The 22,046-nt window shown below is 45.9% G+C and overlaps 4 protein-coding genes across 4 annotated transcripts in view; 2 read left to right on the top strand and 2 right to left on the bottom strand.

The window, feature by feature from the left end:
- Window positions 1–1,457: 1,457 nt before the first annotated feature.
- On the bottom strand, window positions 1,458–2,473 carry LOC135817548 (ribosome biogenesis protein BRX1 homolog). The gene has a single exon (XM_065330761.1). It carries the CDS (start codon window positions 2,399–2,401, stop codon window positions 1,676–1,678), a length of 726 nt encoding a protein of 241 aa, XP_065186833.1. The 5' UTR covers window positions 2,402–2,473; the 3' UTR covers window positions 1,458–1,675.
- A 1,175-nt stretch (window positions 2,474–3,648) lies between these two features.
- LOC135817547 (bifunctional arginine demethylase and lysyl-hydroxylase JMJD6-like) lies at window positions 3,649–11,187 on the bottom strand. The gene is made up of 10 exons (XM_065330760.1): window positions 11,017–11,187; window positions 8,956–9,164; window positions 8,538–8,690; window positions 7,976–8,076; window positions 7,461–7,556; window positions 6,959–7,106; window positions 6,610–6,755; window positions 5,619–5,661; window positions 5,133–5,311; window positions 3,649–4,570 (listed from the first exon to the last, which is right to left on the bottom strand). Exons 1-10 carry the CDS (start codon window positions 11,069–11,071, stop codon window positions 4,483–4,485), a joined length of 1,218 nt encoding a protein of 405 aa, XP_065186832.1. The 5' UTR covers window positions 11,072–11,187; the 3' UTR covers window positions 3,649–4,482.
- A 4,949-nt stretch (window positions 11,188–16,136) lies between these two features.
- LOC135817545 (cytoplasmic tRNA 2-thiolation protein 1-like) lies at window positions 16,137–17,902 on the top strand. The gene has a single exon (XM_065330759.1). The coding sequence runs from the start codon at window positions 16,342–16,344 to the stop codon at window positions 17,362–17,364; it is 1,023 nt and encodes a 340-aa protein (XP_065186831.1). The 5' UTR covers window positions 16,137–16,341; the 3' UTR covers window positions 17,365–17,902.
- A 644-nt stretch (window positions 17,903–18,546) lies between these two features.
- LOC135817544 (DNA mismatch repair protein Mlh1-like) overlaps window positions 18,547–22,046 on the top strand; it is a 37,661-nt gene continuing 34,161 nt past the window's right edge. Inside the window, exons 1-4 of the mRNA XM_065330758.1 lie at window positions 18,547–18,848; window positions 18,942–18,988; window positions 20,150–20,240; window positions 21,894–21,992. Of these exons, the coding sequence (XP_065186830.1) occupies window positions 18,792–18,848; window positions 18,942–18,988; window positions 20,150–20,240; window positions 21,894–21,992 (294 nt within the window). The 5' untranslated portion in view covers window positions 18,547–18,791. The remainder of the gene's footprint in view (window positions 18,849–18,941; window positions 18,989–20,149; window positions 20,241–21,893; window positions 21,993–22,046) is intronic.

Here is a 22,046-nt window from a genome sequence, read left to right as displayed (position 1 = left end):
AGCTTGCCGTGACACGAGAAAAACTAAAAATGATTCACACGGCAGGATGCATGTACCTGTCCCCCGTGAATTCCGCGATTCCGCGGACTGCAGAATTTCCGCAGAATCCAGTATAGTAGTGTCCGCAGAATTCAGAAAATGCCGCAGAATATTGCAGAAAAGAGAGAAACACTGCTTTTTCTGGAGATTTTCGATGCATTTTCACAGCCAAACCAACCCACTTGTGACGTTCAAAACCGACTCGCAGTATATTTTGGAGCTTTCAATTTTTTTGACCAGGATTTCGCATAATTTTGGTTCAGAATTTACGGGTTGCGGAAATTTGATCTGTTTATACGCTCATTTTCCTTGCAGAGTTGCCGAAGAATATAGAAGGATTTGCAGAATTAGCGCAGAATTTACTGTTTTCACCCGCAGAATTCTGCACGGAATTTCTGATATTCTGCCGCGGAATTCACGGGGGACAGATGTACAGTACCTGTAGGTAGTAGCACACAACAGTCCACGGAATGCCACGGCATGTATTTCCCCCAGCCCAGGGAGCCCTACACATACATACACGTATGTGTAGGGCTCCCTGCCCCAGCCTCCTAACGGCACCGGGATAGCTCGCGGGATACGTTCTCGCCAGAAGTTGAGTTCATGTGACTGAATCTCCATGGCAGCATCACACACGGGATGAATCCTGCCGTCGTGTAAATCGTCTCTTATACATACACTAGTTAAATATTATACAGTTCCTAGTTATAGACTGGGCCTAGTTTGGACTTGGAAATGATCCCACTTATGGGCTCACCACAACTCAGTAAGCGGGTGAGGACAAGGTGCTAAAAAAAGGATTGCAGGCATCAGTCCCCGGACCCAACTGCAGTTACTCCTGCTCCCAGTGAAGGTAATACTTGCTACTACATGTAGTGTGAGTGGCTAATCAGAGTGGACCTGACATAAGCTTCACTAGCACCATTGACTACACAAGAGTTAATCTAGCCAGAAACAGTCTAGGGTTAGCAGGCATGTATACTTCAAATAGAAAGTATATGAACCCTGAAACCAACAAAACGGGCAGGTACAATACACCTTCAAAAGCAGCCGAGCCCATTGGCAACAGACCCAACACATCTGGCATAAGTGCACCCACCAACCGAACTAGCTGGCACATACCCCCACCACATATGCGCGCACACACACACACACACACATACACAAACACTCACACATGAACATCAGCGTTCAATGGAAGCATACCCTCATTGAGGAAAGTTGATAATGCTGCATACTGGTCAGACTTCTCGCGAGTTTTCGTATAGAGTGGCTCCACCGAAGCTGCCGTCAACGATTCTGATCAGATTCAGACAGAATCTGGGTCCAACTTCGACTAAAATCTCTCCTTCATCTAGGATCTGGAAATTCCTGAAACATATTCGGCTGTTCACAAGGTAGAAGGCTGAAGCTGAGCACATGGTCCGCAAATGGTTTGCTCCGAGGGTGGTTTTGTGTCGTGGTGAAGATTCTCTCCAGCATGAGCTTCAGCAGCGTGTATCGGGGCGTTTTGTCGAGCTCAGAGTACAACGATAGCACTGGCCTGGACCCGCGCACACACACGCAAGCACGCACACACACCAGCGTTCAATGGAAGCATACCCTCATTGAGGAAGTTGATGATGCTGCATACTGGTCAGACTTCTCGCAGCGGGTTTTCGTATAGAGTGGCTCCACCGAAGCTGCCGTCAAAGATTCTGATCAAATTCAGACAGAATCTGGGTCCAACTTCGACTAAATTCTCTCCTTCATCTAGGATCTGGAAATTCCTGAAATGTATTCGGTTGTCCACAAGGCTGAAGCTGAACACATGGTCCACAAATGGCTTGCTCCGAGGGTGGTTCTGTGGAGTGGTGAAAATTCTCTCCAGCATGAGCTTCAGCAGCTTGTATTGGGGCGTTTTGTCGAGCTCAGAGTCAAACGAGAGCACTGGTCTGGAACCGCGCAGGCAATTTCCCGTCATTTTCATTTCATCCATAGTATGGATATTCTCAACGAGAAACTTGGCAGATGGTCCGTGAGGAGTTGATGCTAGCCAAAGGAAACAATTACGCTTTTTCCTCATTTCCAGGAACAGGCACCAGTTGCAATTGCGAAGCTCACAAACCTCATTGACAACGAAGAGATTATCCTTTCTGTCTAGCTTGGTGTCCGCTTTACTGTGGGGCAGTAGCACTCGCATGTCATTCATCAAATGACGAGGGCGATGTGTTATTCCTCGTGAACAGAACACGAGGACACGCCGCTTGTCAGACCATTTCGATTTTTTAAGGAGAGGCTCACCAGCATCTATGGTCTCTTCTGTTTCTGCAGGGGCAGCTTCCTGTCTCTTCCTCTTCTTCTTTACTATTCTGTCCGACATGACTGCAGGATCTAGGAATGAACAACTACAAAATTTAATACTAGTCAAAAACAGGGAGTCGCACGTCGTAAAACACCCTGGTGAAAAATACGTGAAGAGGATCTAGGAAAATACAATAACACACGCGCTGTTCATGCATGTTGTTCTCGCTGATCTGCATCATAAAATTTTGCCAATGGCAATGACTACTTTTTTTGTACATGACCTCATCTGTCCATTTCGTAACATTCCTTACGTCATGAATGCCGTAGTTATTTGAAATATTTTAATATTAATTTTCAAAATGTAATTAATTAATTTTCTTACACTGTGAACATGTCTAATGACTGTGATCGTTATCATGTCACTCACACCAAGAGTTTATCTGCTCTTGCTCATACCAAGAGTAGATACACTGTTTATCTACTCTTGCTCATACCAAGAGTCCATGAATTGGACCACAATCCCCCAGGGGAATTATGGAGTGGACTCTTGCTCATACATGTGTACAGTTATGTAGTATTACCAAGAGTACATTGGTATTACTCAATACTACTGTAGTGTATTGTTAGTACGGCTTGACTGTCTGCTCTCTGCATGCAGTAGATGTCATGTACAGTAAATGGATATGCTCGAATGCAGACCTGCCAATTGCCAAGGGTAAATAAGCTTGCTCCTGGATCAGCCCATTTCGGTAGATCATCGGTGCATATCCCTGTCCCCGGGGAAAATTGCGGAAAAAATCGCAAAAAAACGCGGGGAAAACGCGGCATAATATGGCATAATTTGCGGTGAATTTGCGGTAAATATGCGGTAAATATGCGGTGAATAATATTGATGTGCGGCAATTTTCAGTGAGTATGTAGTGAAATCAATCAGTTACAAGTCTCTGGTGTAAGCACTCGTCATATTTGAGTAAAAAGCCGCCACGATGAGACGTTGCTGACCGAACAGTGCACTGTGTGTACGTGTAGTGCAACAAAAAAGTTCAAAAAACGCGGGAAAATCGCGGAAAACGCGGTCTTTTAAAAAATCGCAAAAAACGCGGAAAAAAACGCGGCCGCGGAATTGCAATTTTCCCCGGGGACAGATATCCGCAGGATGGCGTATAACCCCCCAATACGTATGATAGGATCAGGGATCTGAGTCCATCTTTGCAGTTTCATTTCTTTGGATACAGAGAAAGGCTGTACCTCTACCAACTACATGTATTTATTTCTACCGACTTCTACCAGTCCCGCACGCCTGGTTGAGCTGGTAGAGGAACGTAGAATCCACCGTTAGAGATAGAAAAGCTTCGGAATAACGGAAACCGGGAAGGACAATTGTACAGCAATAGCAAAGTATCTATAAATGACATGAGAAACATGACTTAGCTAGTCCGAGTAGCAACACTTGAACAGCAGCAGCAGCAGTAGCAGGTAGCAGGAAGAAAAGCCTGACGGCAAGGCACAAGCAAAATAAAAAGCGGCGCAGCAGAGCTGGGCAAGAGAAAATACTAGAGGGTAGGTGAAGAGATACAATTCGCAAATGAGAGAATAAGCGGATGCAGCAATGCTGGGCCAAAACAAGATGAGATCTTCTTGAGATAAAGCAGTCAAGGTGTCAAACATAATACGAATCTGTGCACGGATGTACGTTTTCTTTGCGTGCAGAAGATGGGAGTCTCGACACAGGGTGGCGAGTGACAGACATACGGAGAGTACAGTGCTGGCAAGACACGCTGGGCAACATGCATACCGATAACATTGATGATGATGGTCACAAGACTCACAACCAATCAAAAAATCAACAATAAAATACTATAAGTACTAGCAGCTGAAAGTGATGAAATTCGCGCGCACACACACACACACTCAGTATTTCATGCCTACATGGCGGCTAAACTAAAGCAATGGTGTTAACGCGTGCGAGCGAGACTAGATAAGGCAAAGCTACTTCAGCAAGATCAAGAAACATTCTTCTCGGCAACAGGCAGAACAAACAGTACTAGGGTGTGCATGATAAAGCTGCACCTATAAATCAGAGATTTGCACATGTCTACAACGTTTCGTACAAGACCATCATGCGGTCTTGGAAAGGCAGTACAAACCAGTGATTGATCATCGGCCACGGCGTTTTGGCGAGGCACAGCAGTGATCATCTTCATCACTACTGTCAGACTTACTGTCACCAGACGAAGCACGCTTCCTGGACAGCAACAGTGATCAATTCAGAGACATCATCAAGATTAGGGCTGTGTAAGTTGCAGGCAGCGGGGTACCCGTGTCACCCGCTAACCTCATAGGTAACATGGGAAAAAAGATGAAGAATCTGATTGCACAGGAATGCACATGACTGTATTGTGCACCTCTACAGGATGTCAAGATCGGTCGGTGATCATAGCAACCCTCTCTCCAAGAGCTTTGGGATTACAAAAAAAAACACTCAAACTCGCCAGCACTAAAGAGTGACAAAATGCGGCGAAAAAAAACCGGTACCCAACAACACAGCCCTGAATTGAAAACAGGAATCAACTAAAATAAAATTCAACCAAGCCTAGACCCCCCACCCACCCACCCTAAAACACCCACGCACATACATGTATACACATTGCTCATATCCGTGTAGCCTCCACTGCCACAAGGGCCACATAGGAGGCCGAGTAACAAGTAAGGCATGCCAGCCAGTACCTGACCAGATTTCGGGTAATGCACAGGACACAGAACAGTACGTGCAAAATGGTTCCTCTACTTTGGGGTCTATCTCATACCTTTTCCGCTTGACCTTGGCTGTGCTTGGATTTCCTACACCACTATCTTCGCTATCTGAGTCTGATGAGGATGAAGATGACGAGGATGATGATGAGCCACTGGATGAGGATGAGGGGAGGCCAGAGGGCTGGGAGAGGTCAACGGCGCCTGCAATGGCGGCTAAGTCAGGCCGATGAATCTGCAGTACAGTAAAACGTACAGAGCATGGGGTGTTGAACAAATCCCTACCGGGACAGAAACAGAAAAATGCAATTTACAAGCATTCGTTGCCCAGCCCCTCACGCTTGCAAGTACGTGTATAATCATGATCCATGCTTTGTATATTGTGCTACGCCAGTAGTTTCAGGCTAATTTTTCTGAAAAAGAAAATTCATAAATTGTGCAAAAAGTCCATCTCAGTGCAGTACTTGAAAACGACCGAGTACAGCTTGGGACCGAGGCATGATCTTCGGCTTGAACATGTGACCTGATAGGTCAGGACATACCTGTAGCTGAGAAAGCCACTTCTTGGCAAACTTCGGCCGACCTCTACATAAAGGATGCAGAAGACAGACACACATGCACCTCAGACCTCAGACCTGCCCATCGCGGAAGCGATGATAGCGAACAGCTATGTTAGACATAGTAACTTGTGCTGGGATTACACCATTCAACAGCTTGCAAGGCTGATGAATTGACCGCCACTAAGTTTAGCCTGGTATCCACCACACAGTGGCACAGGCACACACACACACACACACACACACACACGCGCGCGCGCGCACACACACACACACACGCGCGCGCGCGCACACACACACACACACACACACACTTGTACTTGTACTTGTTGCACACTGCCAAAACTGGTCACGTGGGTCTCCCCGGGAGAGGGGAGAGAGACTCAAAAGGAATCTTGGAAAGATGACTCAATTGGCTATTGAACCGCCCAACGGCCGACACCCCCTGAAATCCCCAAAACTCTGGGTGGACTTGAAAATGATCCCACTTATGGGCTCACCACACCTCAGTAAGTGGGTGAGGACAAGGTGCAGAAAAAGGATTGACGGCATCAGGGTATCCGTCCTGGGATCCAACTGCAGTTACCCCTGCCCCCAGTGAAGGTAATACGTGCTACTAGTGTGGGTGACTAAATCAGAGTGGATCTGATATTAGCTTCACTAGCACCATTGATTACACAAGAGTTAATCTAGCCAGAAGCAGTCCATGGTTAACAGGTATGTATACTTCAAATAGAAAGTATATGAACCCTGGAACCAACAAAGGTGGCAGGGCACACACACACACACACACACACACACACACACACATCATGAACGACTAAGATACTAGAGTAATCAAAAGTATTGACATAGCTTGCAGTTCACATGGCACACAACACGATGACACAAGACAGAAAAACGCAACGTATCGGGGTGAACAGCATTCCACTACATCGAGAAACATAGAAGTAAAAACGTGTGGCCTTATGCCTACCTGACGGTCTTATGATAGACAACAGGGAAGTTAGTTGTGCTGCAGAAGTTCTGCGTAACAGCTACCGTGGTGTCCAGGTTCAGGACAACGTGCCACCAGCCACCGGGCACATAGACTACCTCGCCGGGCCCTTGGATTAGCTCAATCTGACAAAAAAAAACAAAAAAAACATGACATCAATACACAGAATCAGTTAGTAATGGCCAAGAATCCGTGTGCCCTCTTTTGGAAAGGCAATATCTACTTCAAGAATGGCGTACATGATTGTATTGTGAAGTAGGTACATGTACATGTAATACATGCATCCACAAACATGCACCAGCACATTACGGCCCAGAACAAAACTCACTGGTTTGCAATCTGCCGGCCAAGACTCGGACTGAGTGCGCGGATAGACCGTCTGGAACCACATGACGGCTTCGTCGGTCTGATATCCACCCTCAGTGCGCTGCACTTGCACTTTCTCCTTTGGTGTGTGCGGTGGGAACATCGCCCATCTGCAGACCACAGCACGGAAACCACAGGCTTACGGATAAGGCCCGGCAACGCCCACTAACAACAAGGCATGCACAAGGGAAGGTGAGACACGTTCACAGCGATATCAGCCACATCAGTCGGATGCACAGCTAACCGTCAGACCGTCACGGGCTACGCACAATAAAATCGTAGAAGTGCTGGCCTAGCCTCAACCAAGTTGCAACAATGATCCAATCCCGTGCAATGACAACAGAAGAAGAAAAGTGAACTCAGTCCACCAGGCGCCTGTAACTTGAGCTATTCATATTATGATACCAACATTTCCCGATGATCGTGCATTCAGGGACCGAGCACTTCTGACTTGATCAACTCACCGCTTATGTCCAGAAATCAAGGCATTCCACGCACTGGTGCCTAGGGGATCAATATGTATGCCAGTGCCTGATCGACTCGGACCTATCACAACCCACCTATTGCAGAAAGCAGTCCACACACACAGACAGTTAATTATTCTGGCTATATCCGTGTAGGTGCAGAGCTGTTGTTAGTAGTGGTGGATCCAGAGTGGAAGGGCACACCATCTCCCTGAAATTCAAAAGAGGCCCATACATACCCGGTATATTGAGTTTCCTTAATTTACTTCTTCCAAGTTCTCAGTCAACAGGCTTACATTGGTGTCGAGTCTTTTCTCTGACTTACTCAGGGTATGTTGCATTGGATCTGTCCCTGGTCGTCACCTCTCACAACAATGAAAACAAGCCCTGAAAAATCGACAAAAAGCGAACTTGATTCGCACTCAAACAATTTCCCCATCTCTCTTTCATGTGTATGCACATAACGTTACTCTGCTGCAAGGATGAAAAGACACATATAACTGCAGTGACCATACCTGTATGGTGGTCTTCGCTTCTCTCCGGCTAGATGGAACAAGTCCTCTGTAAAATACTTTGGTAATTGATAATCTCCGAGGAGACGTTTCTTCTTTGCATGCTGTGTTGAGAGAGCAAACCAGAAAACGAGCAAAGAAATTGCCTTCTCAGTGGATGGTCCCAGCTACAGTTATAGAAAACCTAGCGCAGGTACACACATGTATGTGAAGGCATGTTATTATCTTTATTCTCACGATGGCCGTAGCCAATAAGAGAGATGTGTGTGCATGTGTGAATAGATATGCATTATGCACTCTGTGTGTCCATGAACACATACCAGGGAGAAAAAAATAGAGGACTGATACGTTCACTACCAGAGAAGGAGCAGTATGTAAATGCTGGAGCTGAGGAAATGGAAGAAAGATTACTAGTAAATTGCCTCATCACAAGCCAATTATTTAGAATACTGATAAATTGACCAGTCTATCCAGGGTGATCTGATACGGAAATGAGACAATACTTTACATTGCACTTTAGAGATCAAGTACAGGGTCAGGCAAAATCGCTGCGGAGTAGACTTACATCACCGAACGTGCTGTCAAAGATGTACAACGGACTGTCATCTTTATTTGACTCCATGTACTCCATGTAGTACTTCATCTTCATTCGCACGCTATAACCCTCATCATCCTCTCCGCACTTGAACCTCTGGTTGCGATACTTCTTGCCTAAGCGCTGAAACAACAACAACAACAACAACAACAACAACAACAACAACAACAACAACAACAACAACAACAACAACAACAACCCTTAGGAAGGAGCAGTATTTAAGACCAGAGGCCAGAGGTTAGAACCAAGGTGATAAAAGATTTCATGTATAATCAACTGAGATCAGCAGGAATCTCAAGCGATGATCAGTCGACAGTTGGTCGCAATGCAGTACCGTCCCCGACATGCTACTGAAAATCTGCTGCATGCGCTGAATACTGTCACTCACCTGTATTGTCCATCTCTCCTTCGCCGGCCAGGTATCCACAATCCCGGAGATGATTACAGGATGTCCAGGACGCTCAAAGCGCTCAATGAACTGTGCCGGACCAAAGTCTCTCTCGTGAATACGCTCTACGTTGTCCACGTACTTGTGCGGCCATAGATGAAGCGTCCGTGAGAAATTATAACGTGACCAGCCCTCCTCACCCTTCAATTCTGCCAATAGAGGAACAGAACACGCATGTGAGAAAGGTCCCAATAGAGGTCTGGATGGCCTGTGTCCAAGGACTTATGCCAGGAGAGTGGGACAACTACAAGTCACTAGTACATGCTGGTGGTGATAACCGTGTGTGTGTGTGTATGTGTGTGTGTGTATGTGTGTGTGTGTGTGTGTGTATGTGTGTGTGTGTGTGTGTGTGTGTGTGTGTGTGTGTGTGTATGTGTGTGTGTGTGTGTATGTGTGTGGGTGTGTGTGTATGTGTGTATGTGTGTGTGTGTGTGTGTGTGTGTGTGTGTGTGTGTGTGTGTGTGTGTGTGTGTGTGTGTGTGTGCATGTGTGTATGACATACGAATCATTCCAATGACTGTCTTGCCTAACAGCTATCATCGCCCCTGGCGATGGGCTTTCCAAAGGTCCACAGAGGTAGAAGACTATAATTATGTGTACGTATGAGAGGCTAAGGACGACCTCCCAACTAGCCGAAGTGGAAAAGGCTGTTTCCAGCTCAAAAACACAAAGCAGCCAGCAGCTCAGGTATCATCCCGGAGCTGGTCAAGGCTGGTTGAAACACCTTTATCAGTGCCCTCACCTAGCTACTCTCACCACAATGTGGCAAGAAGAAGGAGCCTGCAAGAGCCTGCAAGACTACATAAAGTCTGTACTTGTTCCTTTCCTGCATATAAGTAATCACTTTGAGCTCGGGGATCAACGGATTAGTAATCAATTTGACCTCGGGGATCAACGGATTAGTAATCACTTTGAGATAACTGCAAGATGATCGCTCTGTTGGGCGTGGTCGCAAGGCCGTTGCTCATATTGTTCAAACTCGGCTGTGTGTGATGGCTGACGGGCTTCCCCCTAGCTCCGAGCGTGGCTTCGGCGGTCTAGACCCTGTCCTAACACTATCTTCTCTGTGCACCACAACAGTGAGAAGGCTCGGGAATACGACAGTAAAGCTTTCTTGCTTTTCATCCACCCGAAGAAGGCATACGGCCATGCTCCTGAGCCACACATTAGGCTGTTCTCGTCTGTGCTGGTGTGCCCGACAAGCTGCTCCGTGCATTCCATGAGAACAGGGAAACCTGTCTCCGCATTGATGGACAGATACTGGACCTCCTGGCGGAGCGAATCGGCCTGCATCATCACGGCTGCTCCACGTCACCTGTCCTGGATAATTTTTACATGGCAGCCACGCTCCACGCATGCCAACAGTGAATGGAGAGTGCGGACAGTTTTGGCATCGATATTTACTCCAGCATCAATGGTTAGCTGATCAGTCATGTTCAATATGGTCGCTTAGGAGCTCGCACACCATGTGCAGTGGACAACGTATGCCCAGTCGTTTCTACAGGCCATCTATTCTACAGTACAGGCCCAGGCACCCCCCCCCCCCCCCACTCTGATAGCGCACCACCCTACTCATTTTTCGATTTTTATGTTTTTTCAGGTCACACAACGAATACACGGCCACAAATTGATCGTTCCGGGTGCTTGCTGCGCGCGCCCGTACGTGACATTTTGTGTGACAAGGCAATAGTGAAACATGGGAAAATGGGTGAACTGTTTATTTCCCCATGCCCCCCCCCCCCCTTCCCCTACATACACTACTGGGGCAATGGTACAGTAATATCACATGCAAATGCAACATGCAAGCACGTTCCAGCATCATTAAATTTTTTAATCGACTACATGTAGCTACAACGAGGCACACTGACACACATGGATCTGCTTGTAAAGGACGAACGAAGTCGGAGAGCGAATGATAATGCATACCATCGACAAACACATTGCATAGCATATGCAGGTTGTTGTCAGTTTCATTGCACGTGGGAATATTACTTAGCTAACCTGGACGGGCCTTTTCTTTAGCTTCGCGGATTCTGTGTGCTAGCTTCTTGCCCATGGCTTGATGTTACAGCGCCATTAACGCCGAAGGTCCAAAAGTCAGCTCATCGAGATCGATCTCGGCCTGAGTTGTTGAATATTTGAAGTTTCCGCTTGACTCTGAAAACTCTGAATCGTCTGCGATTATTTTACACTAAGTCTTGTTTGGGGGGCGGGGAAAGTGATGACGACACACATCGCACACGCGTCACACGTGCACGGCGCCGCGCGGCGCCGCAGGATTGCGACTGCGTTCCCGCGGGATCGATTCCGTTCATCTTTTTACAGTCAGTGAGTTTTCAAGCTGTCTTTTCATTTTCATTTTCTCCCCAAACATACTCTGACTGAGTCTGTCATACTCTGACTGCACTGAGTCTGTGTCTGAAGTTCGTCAGTGAACATTGTTTTATTCATCATCAGCAAATTCTTCTTGTAGCAGTACTCAGTAGTTTTCAGGCCTTGGGTGAAAGAAAACTCGGTACTTCCTTCGCTGTTGTATTGGCGTAGAGTGTGACAAGTCAAAATGCCTATGATAGAATTGACATGTAATGACCGTCTTGGGAAAAAGGTGCGCGTGAAATGCAATACCTCCGACACAATTGGTGACCTGAAGAAGATCATTGCAGCGCAGACTGGCACCAGGTGGGAGAAAATTGTGCTGAAGAAGTGGTACAATGTGTACAAGGACCATATCTCACTGGACGATTATGAGATCAGAGATGGTATGAATCTCGAATTGTACTACAGATAGAATGGCACTTTGTGTGTAATTTTGACTTGAACAAAAATATTGAAAGCACGAAACTAGCTAGCCCTTGTATATTTTGAAAAATCGCAATTGTACATAATTGTAATTGCAACGCGATTCCATACGATTAGGATGTTGTTTCTTGTTGTAGTATAAAAATGATATCGTTTTCTCCATTGAATCCATTGTGTTGGTCGGTTTTCTCAGTCGCGCTGTATTTCATGCATTCCTTCTTTCTGCTGTGCTGCTGCTGCTACTTTGGTTGAGTAGAATGCACATTGAATACACTTGTGCGAATATATTATTGACTCTACTCCGATGAATGTCCTCATGTACACACTCAAACAGGGTTCACAGACGCCTTTTTTTGCAATGCGTGATGCAATGGCCGTGGAACTTCGAAATCCCATATTGCACCCATCGCACAGCTCACACAACTGTCGTAGCTGGTTGATCGCAGAAGCTGAGCTCGGCTCAGCTTGCGCAGTGCGATATAAGATGTGTCGTGCCATTCGGACCTTCTGGTTTCACTGGTTATCGCATTTTGGCGTCGCAGATCGTGTCACATTGCATAAAATGCTTCTGTGAATCCTGCTTCAGTCTGACTCTACTATGCCATCAGTTATTTTGCAGGATACAGTATGATCAGGCGCCGTAAAACACTTTGCCGAAGAACACTTAGACTGGAAAATGGCACAAATTGAAGAACAGTCCAGGCTAGATTTGCAGATCTAAGAACCTAACGTTATGTACGGCTTTCTACCTGGTGTGATCGCATTGCATGTCGCTCTCCACGATCGCGGAATAAGAACAAAGCGACTAAAATCTGAACATTTTAGAACAATGCCAGACTGCACCTTAAGCCCTTCCGTTCTTCGGCGCCCGATCTTACTGTATGTTGTATTACTAGCCGCTGCAAGAGTATAATAACCCTAGAGCATGCAACTCCCCTCTCAGTGCTGCCTTGACAGAATTTCAAGTTGACGTCGTCATGTGGTGCATTGCGTGGTGTACACATATTCTCAAACGTATCCTGGACCAGTGGTGGACAAATTTCCATTTAAGTTTTGATCCCGTAAAACACAAATGTTCCAGGCTGTCCACTAGAGTGCTCAATGCCAACGGTCAGAACTACTTCCAACGAAAAAAAGGAAAAAAAGAGGATCTGTAGTCTGATGGTGGCGTAGTGCGTGAAACTTTGAGTTACGGCGCGTTCTTCATTCTTCATCCTCTTCTTCTTGTTGGAATTTGATCCTGTACGAAGTCGTGTAAGATAAACTTAATGATTTCAACTTGAAATTCTTTCAGCGCTTCACTGCATGCTTCCGATGATGCGGGAGTTGCACACTCTGGGGGGGGGGGGGGGGGGGGTATGTATTCCTGCTAGCTGTGAGTTGTGTCCAAGCGCTCCCGCTCGACCTCCGTCCTTCAGCTCTGTCACTAATTGACTAAATTTGCTGAATAACAGAATCTGTTATTCACTAGTTGAGGGAATCGAAAGGGGAAAAGCCTGAAGAAAAAGACTGTCACCACCAGGACTCGAACTAGGACAGCATGATGTACTCTTGATGTGATGTTCTGGAGAGGTTTTGTAGCGCGTGGCGAAGCGAGCATATCATGCACCCAACCACCTTGTGTTCACATGAAAATCTGAAGGAGTATACATAATTAGTGGTGCAATGCATTGGTCTGAACTTCATTTTCAGGACCTGGAATATCTCTTGTACTGTACAATTATTTTCTGGAGTACGTCATGCTGAATGTTCTGGGTTTCATGTACCCTAAGGGCCTTGGTCACACTCAGATTTGTTGTCACAAAATACAGACGACATCTTCCCAGTTTATACTCTTGGTTTCCTATGACTGGGCGTGGTTTGTTCTTGTGATACTTTAATAATGATGACATTCTCACACAGTGTGCATGTCGCCCCAGACTAGAACGGGCAGACTTGCATGCTCAAGAGTCAGGATGTACGTGCATGTACAGTTGTGGCAAATTAAAGCAGGCCTTGCATCGTTCACTTTCCACAGATGCGTAGCGCCGTACCGCAAACAAAGCAGCTAGAATTTGCCTTACTATCTCCGCCCAAATTGTAAAACAGAATAAAAAGTATCGCAAAGTTCAACGCTCATTCAATGCATGTGTCGCGTGTGGACTGGACTTGCACATGTTTGTTTGCAAGTCCAGATGTCGGAGCCTCCAGCAAAACGTGTGTCAGAAGCAGCCGATAGTTCAAGATCAAAGGATAATGATAAATATAGCCCGCTAAATCAGCCTCATTGAATTCCCTCTCGTGCAATTTATCGCAAAAATATAAATAAAAGGAGCTGGCTGAGCCAGTATCTTTGGCTGCAAAATGAGAATGGGTTGAATTTTGTACACTATGTTGAGCCACATGACCTTCCAAAGCATAATGAAAAGGGCTACGCCCCTGATGCATGTACCACACACACACACACACACAGACAGATGATTGAAGTGACAGGCTATTGAATTCACACTTCCTGCATACGCAACACAAATAAGTGAAATTCAACAGTATTAAAGGCAACCACGTATCTCAAATAAAATATTCGAACGTACCACACCTTGAGTACTGGTACCAGGAAATGTGTTTCATGTTTATACACATTGAGCAGCGCCAGTGAGTCGTATTATTCTCGTAGCTATGCAGAAGATGTTACTTCAGTAACGTCTGGCGCTAGCCAGGGTCCACACAGCTTTAATTTGGTATTTGTTTGTGTGTTTGTGTCACGTCACGCCTGGCGCTATCCCGTATCTGTCCCGTACCATCAAACAAGGCTGGCCGCAATATTCAAATAGGGCTTTCAAACGCAAGATCATAACGTGAAACAACTTGGAAGAATGAGTATGAATGCGAAGTGTATGGGGGATTCCAGGGGGAATGCATGTAGGGCGATAGTGCGGGTTCGAATCCCAGGTTATGCCTGAAAAAAAGGAGAATTGAAAAAATTATAACATCCCTATGCTTTTTTTGCCTAGGTCATCAAGGCGGTAGACGGTGTCATAATTACCCTCGACCGTACCTGTCCCGTACCGTACCATCAAAGACGGCTGGCCACAATGCATATTCAAATAGGGCTTTCAAATGCAAGATCATAACGTGAAGCAACTACTTGGAAGAATTAGTATGTATGCGAAGTGTATCGGGGGATGCATGCAGGGCGATAGTGCGGATTTGAATCCCAGGTTATGTCTTAAAAAAACGTCTAGTTCATCAAGGCAAAAAAGCATAGCGTAGGCCCTGAGCTTCCAAGCTCTCTCGTTTTGACGATTCCCTGAGCAAATCTCTCGGTGCTAAACAAATACATATTTTTAAGCTTCATTCAAAAGACGCATCAAAGAAATTGCCAAGTTAAAATGCAGAAATCTCAAAACGAAACCAATGGTGTTGGTTACTGCTATACGGCAAGAATTATTGGGCAATCTAAAAGAGGATCAACGGCTGTTCATTGTGACCAGTCACATATTGTTAAATTTTCAAGTGAGATTACTGGCACATCAGGTCATACCCTCTTTAACTTGAGAGAGCCGGAAGAGTGCCTCAATGTCATAAGTAATGAGGATATGGTTGTTTTATCTTTCACACAGTCATATGCCATGAAGAAGGACACTGTGTTGGGTAACAGCAGGATCAGCAGATTGAATGCAATGCACTGCTGACATTCCACTAGGGCAACTAGCCACACAACAACCACCACTACATTGAAGATGAGCGATATTGCCAACCAATCACATCCCAGTCTCCCTGGAGATCCAGCACGTACAACAACTGCCGAAGAGAGATGAGCGACAGCGGCTACTAGTAAATTTCCCACCACTGCCCAGCGGGGCAACACTCCCATCAGTATAGTTGTAAAATATGATCCTTCATCAGGGTAGAACGTACTCTCCCATAGCTCACCAATAGCCACATAGACGGTCACCAGAGAAAGGGTAATGCAAAGCAGACAAACTGCCAGTGATTCACGAGTGGTCACCTTCTCAGCATCGCGTTCAAGCTGGATTACTTCCTGATCCCGGTCCTCCATGATCTAGTGAACTATCTACTTCCTAACGTCCTTTGAAACCTCTGATGATAGCAGTACAGTCACAAGAAAAGAGCTTTACACAGAATCTGATAAAAGACAAAGAATCAAACCAAGCATGAAAATATACCAGTGCAGAGTGCAGTAAAAAGATTTTGTAGTCATTCAAAATCATTCATTCTTTGTCGTTCATATCTTTCGTGTTTCCAAAAAAATTACGACAGATCTTGCGTTCCCACGCGTGGTCATGGTGATCGTGACGATATTGCGGAACATGATGAAATGAAAATGTTTTTGGCTGAAGAAACTTCAAACGAAGGTCAAAATCGATCGTGAAGAAGACAAGACTGAAGAGAGGACCAGGCTAGAACTAGTACTCGCTCTATGCAGGGAGATCTAAATATCCAAACTCTGACTGTACCCTTTGTTGCTTGTAGTATCTAGTTCATTTGGTGGAGCTTCGCGACAGGTTATTTCTCTGGCGACTAACCATGCCCAAGCAGTGTCAACTCTGCCAGGGGAAAGCTGTACTCAAGAGGCCGAAAACTGGCCACCTTTTGTGCAAAGAGTGCTTCTTTCGTGCGTTCGAGGATGAAGTACACAGGACGATCGTGGATAATTCTATATTCTCCCGCGGAGAAGTTGTCGCAATCGGTGCGTCGGGTGGTAAAGATTCCACGGTCTTAGCATACGTGCTGAAGGTCTTGAATGAAAGACACGACTATGGACTGAAGTTGGTGCTGCTATCAATAGACGAGGGGATTACGGGATATCGAGATGATTCCTTGGAGACCGTGAAGCGCAATGAAAAGCAGTATGAGATGGCCCTGAAGATCGTGTCGTATGAAGAGTTGTATGGTTGGACTATGGATGCCATTGTCAAGGAAGTTGGCTTGAAGAACAACTGCACATTCTGCGGTGTGTTCCGCCGTCAGGCACTGGACCGGGGCGCGCTAATGCTGAAGGTGGATAAGATCGTGACGGGACACAATGCAGACGATATAGCAGAGACAATACTGATGAACGTGCTACGTGGAGATATTGCGCGTTTAGCACGGTGCACATCAATCTCCACTGGTACAGACGGAGCATTGCCACGGTTAAAGCCATTCAAGTACACATACGAAAAAGAAATTGTGATGTATGCATACTTTAAGAAGCTGGACTATTTCTCGACAGAATGCATATATTCTCCGAATGCTTACCGTGGATATGCGCGGGCGTTCCTTAAGGACCTGGAGGCTGTGAGGGCAACGTCAATCATTGATGTGATTCACTCTGGAGAGTGCATGGCTGTGCGCAAGGAAGTGAAGATGCCAACGCAGGGGACGTGTCGTCAGTGTGGCTACATTTCCAGTCAGGAGCTCTGCAAGGCGTGTGTGCTATTGGAAGGGCTCAATCGAGGCCTGCCGCGCCTTGGCATAGGAAAGTCGAGCCGTGTGAAGAAAGCTTTGTCAGAAGCTCCAGCACCGAGTGCACAGGCATCCTCTTCCGCTAATGCGCTAGACTTTTAGACAGGTCAGACACGTGACAGACACTTGCACTGTGATCTTGAGAATTAGTTTATTTTCCATTGTTCCGTTGTACTCTGTTTAGGTAGGTTGATGTGCTGGTGCCGGGGGGACTGTACCTGCGCACACATCTGGGATATCATTTTGGCATCATTTTTCGTAAACGGTCTCTGTTGATGTTTTAGGTCGATTTTATGGAAACACTTGAAGTTGAACCAAATCTTTTCTAAGTTTTTATCATCATCTAACATTCTCATTTGCTTGACCTCGCATTCTACATGTACGTAGCACTAATCATATTGGGATTCAGCTTTATTCCTTTGAGCACTTGTACAGGGGAGAGTTTTTATATTGTCATGCGGCTGTATGCTCTCCTTAGCTCGGCCTATCCTTTCTATTCTGTTCTCCTTTTCGTTCAGATTTGTCTGACACGGATCTCTTTAAAAGTTATACACGTACATTTGAAATCTTTTATTCTCACGATGGCCTGTGGCCAATAAGAGAACATGTACTTTTACATGACATTGTATTTGTACTGCCAGTATAGTATGTGCATGTAGATCACCACTATGCTGTCACTGAGCCCACTACTGTAGTGCACATTTCCATTAGGTGGGGCCAGCCTGCTACAGGTGTACACATCCACTGGTTGGTGGCAGCAGGATCAAAAACCCTCTTCGCAATCACTGGATGCTTTGGTGAAAGGTTGGATGAATGTGCATTGACCGTGCAGCAGTGTTTCTGTTTCTGACTCTGAGCCAGGCCTGGCTGTATGAGCATGAACACCAGCAACAATTACAATAGCGAGAATTCCAATCATCATTACATCGTTCCCAGGACATACTGGTACACTTTTCTATAGGCCTTTGCGTGTGGAGATTACGGTACGTATACATTGACGATCTTCGGCGCTGCCCCGAGACACCCAAATTAGAACAATATAATTATGCATGAATTGCCGACACCACATACTTTTGGCCAAATTTTGGGGCAGCACAGGCCTTTGCGACAACTCCATAGCCCTGCTAGGCCCCTGTCCCCTGGCAATCCCAGCTCCCTGTATGCATACAGTATGGTGGTCATCCAGTGATTCTCCAAGAAGTATGTTGAGTGTTGTGCAAGCAGGGCCAGGACTGCCAATGCCAGAAGTCGAAAAATGGACCTCTTTTTTTAGGACCCGACCCCACAAGCTCGGCATTGGGGGAAACCCCCATGGCATGCCCAGCTAGCTGCGGCATATGTACACGTGGTCCTGGCAAAGCGCGGGAACTCAAATCGTAAAAAAACCTGCAAGATCAATACAACACACGTCTGACTTCTGGGAGAGTGGTTTGGCTGTGGGATCGTTTATTTTCACATCACGAACAGAGTAAATCCTCCAGTGAAAAGCCTTACTGCATATTGCCAAACTTCCTGCTTTCACATACTCTATGGCGTCGATTCAGAGGCTTGACCCAGCCGTCGTCAATCGCATCGCAGCCGGCGAGGTCAGCTCAGCTTGGTGTTTTGTCAAGAACCCCCCCTGGAGTGCCAGCGTTTTCAAGTTCTGCTCATTATTTTGGTTTTCTGCGTTTTCTCAGGTGGTACAACGGCCATCCAGTGCTCTAAAAGAACTGATAGAAAATTGGTGAGCTTTATTATCACGTTCTCCTATTCCCTGTTTTACTGCAATATTTTTTAAATCATGTGACATAACCTATAATAATTGTAGGCTATAAAATCCCTAGCTGGTTCGAGTCATGGTGATAGCAGCCAGAATTTCTTCAGCCCCCCCCCCCCCCCTTAACACCTCCCATAGATCCATAGAGGGCGGTGGCGTTCCTAGTACAGGTCTACTCTCCATATAACGTAATCTCTGGGACCACGCAAAATTTATGTTATATCGAGAGTTATGTTATGTAGAAAACCGTGTGTATTTAAAAATACAAGATGTACCTCAAAATGAAGGCTATTACAAGGTGGGTTTAACCGTGCAAACATATGCACACTGTACCACCATCGACATCAGATACCATCAATGCCGCAGAATTTATGCACAATATGACTACACTGGCTAGCTACGGCTACAGCTTGATCGTACCGCACACTTGAATCTACGTTATATCGAGAGTGCGCACGTCGGCCGGGGACCGCGCGCGCCACAGGATGCGTTATGCCGAGGTTTACGTTATGTAGGACTAAACTGGCCTAAACTGCCAAGCAACAGCTACCGCTTGATCGTACCGTGCACGTGGATTTATGTTGTACCGAGAGTGCGCACGTCGGGGACCGTGCCGTAGCGTGTGTCATGTTGAGGTTTATGTTATGTAGGATTATGTTGTGTAGAACAAAATTTGTATGGAAGTGATGCTGTTTCGGCGCGGGATTTGATTTTTTTACTTACTAGCGAGGTTTATGTACAAGTGAGAGTTGTTATATCGAGAGCAGACCTGTAACTTCCTACGGATGTGGACAGCTCGGCCTCCAGCCGAGTCTCACGTGAACCGTGAATTTTTTTGCATCTCCCTCAGACTCATTACTTACCTACATGCATTTTGTATGTAAGACCAAGAGTTCATAAACCAGAATGTGAAACTTGTATCAATGCTGCACAAAACCACTCCGCATAAAACCATTCTCGCAGCAAATTGTTTTGTTCTGGTCATGAATCGTAATGATTATGATATCACGTCTCACAATAGGTTCAGGCCGAATCACTATAATATAGTTTATCACTAGGGTGAGTACCTGGTTTGATTTTATTCCAATTGTGTTTTTGTCACTGGCTTCCGGCTGTCTACTCTTGAAGTCTGGATGCAAAGTCAACATCAATTCAGGTCACTGTCAAGTCGGGCGGCCTGAAGCTGCTGCAAATTCAAGATAATGGCCACGGAATCCGCGTAAGTGTGTCCAGTAATTGCTGCACAGCCACCAGCGATCGGTGCGGCATACTTTGATTGATATTATATTTTCAAGGATTCCAGGGAATAATTTAACCGGTGTCGCATCGCAGTTTGCTACGCAATTCTTCTGAGGTGCGAAGCAACTTCAGAAATGTGTTGCAGAAAACTGCGATGCTTATTGATGTTTCACTGTACCCTATGATGCACAGTGTACATGCCAGGTGTGTCTCTAGGGATGAAATAGATGCACGAAACTTCGAAAGTGCTTAGCTATGCACCCTGGCACCAGACTAGGTTTGCATTTAAAAGGTGTTACAGTGTACTTGTGGTCTGAGCTTGCACTCTGATCAGCTCTCCAGGAGGACGGTTGTCAAGTGTTGAAGAAAATGGACCCAACATTTTTGAATTGCTATTCAAGTTTGATTTTGTGTAGCAGAATTGCTATGCAAAAGATTGAAAGTAAATTATTCCCTGGATTCTCCAGAGGCAAATGGATGCCTAACAAAGGGAGTCTCCTGGGGAAAGGAAGTGAAGGTGGCTGTTATGAGAGTGAGAGTACTTGTGTGCGGTTGGGGTGTTTCCCTAGTGGCTTTATAGCTGATATCAGAATGATCTGGCATCGCCTTAGCAACACTTTGTTCATGTCATGCTGTGAAGGTACTGTACACTGCCTAATGTTTGTGGTGTACCAACGTTTGCTAATTTTGCGAGAAGAGCACAACGCGAATACTAACCATCGTGAAATCGAACTTCAACAGTGGGTGTATATGACTGGATGTGGACCCACAGTACTCCGCGAACATTTGCCATCGCAAACTTGCTGGTTCTGAGAGATCACAGAAATTTAGTGACGCGAATATCAGGCGGTCTACAGTAGCACAATTCAGTGAGCGGTCAAGGCAGGCTCTCACAGGTTCCATCAGACAAGCAAAGCAAACCCATTGTCACCGGGCGATGGCCAGTGGTCTGGCTAAGTTTACGATCCAATCCAGAATGAGAACAGTGAGCTGCTCAGAACCCGGCAAACATGAATGATTCCGTCGTGGTCCAGTATTACAATGTTATTTCCTGTATAAGTTATGATCGGAAGGGGGCCCAGTACGTATCAGGGACCGGGAATTGTCTTACGTTGACGGTCGGATGAGGACTATTACTTTGCCAAAACATGATAATTAACTGCATGATAGAAATGAGTCGGCCATGTAGTGAGGGAAGGCGAAGAATCGTCCTCTTTCCAAGCCCTCCTGATGTCGATCAACACAACAGACATACGACGACCCCGAGGACGACCACGTCTGAGATGGATCGACGTTGTCAAGAAAGACTTACAATGCATTAATCTGTCGCTTCTGGATGCTGTGCAATCTGCTTCTGATAGAGCTGCTTGGCTCGAAATTGTTAACAGATGCGTTGACCTCATGCAATGAGTGAAATGCGAACTGTCATTATTATTATTATTATTAGAAATGAGTTGGAGGACTGCAGTGTACCTGGGAAAGAGAAGTTCTTCTCCGGACGATTTTCCCTTTATGAAGCTGCAGTATGCGTCGCCACTCTTTCCCAAAAAACGGTGGGAGAATGGTCCTGGTGGATTGTCTAATGTGAACCTTCAGTGGTTGTTCTGATCTTGTGTGATTGTGTGTTCTGCAGAAAGGTGACATGGGTATTGTCTGTGAGCGCTTCACCACCAGCAAACTCCAGAAGTTCGAGGACCTGAACAGTATCCAGACGTATGGCTTTCGTGGAGAGGTATGCGATTTGTTGCCCACGCCAAAATTGTCAAAACACCGTGCACCAAACGTC

This window comes from Sycon ciliatum, chromosome 5, assembly GCF_964019385.1.
Source record: "Sycon ciliatum chromosome 5, ocSycCili1.1, whole genome shotgun sequence".
NCBI lineage: Eukaryota > Metazoa > Porifera > Calcarea > Leucosolenida > Sycettidae > Sycon > Sycon ciliatum.
Note: the sequence above shows the minus strand (reverse complement) of the source record. Positions and strands in the feature narration are given on the sequence as shown.

What these genes read in the sequence shown, in the direction of transcription:
- LOC135817547 (XM_065330760.1), bottom strand. Translation starts at nt 11,071, where the DNA reads ATGGGCAAGAAGCTAGCACACAGAATCCGCGAAGCTAAAGAAAAGGCC. An exon ending in TTGACAGCACGTTCGGTGAT is followed by an intron (nt 8,077 to 8,537) that starts GTAAGTCTACTC and finishes CTCTCAACACAG; the next exon opens with CATGCAAAGAAGAAACGTCT. An exon ending in GCCAAGGTCAAGCGGAAAAG is followed by an intron (nt 4,571 to 5,132) that starts GTATGAGATAGA and finishes GTTGCTGTCCAG; the next exon opens with GAAGCGTGCTTCGTCTGGTG.
- LOC135817548 (XM_065330761.1), bottom strand. Translation starts at nt 2,401, where the DNA reads ATGTCGGACAGAATAGTAAAGAAGAAGAGGAAGAGACAGGAAGCTGCC.
- LOC135817545 (XM_065330759.1), top strand. Translation starts at nt 16,342, where the DNA reads ATGCCCAAGCAGTGTCAACTCTGCCAGGGGAAAGCTGTACTCAAGAGG.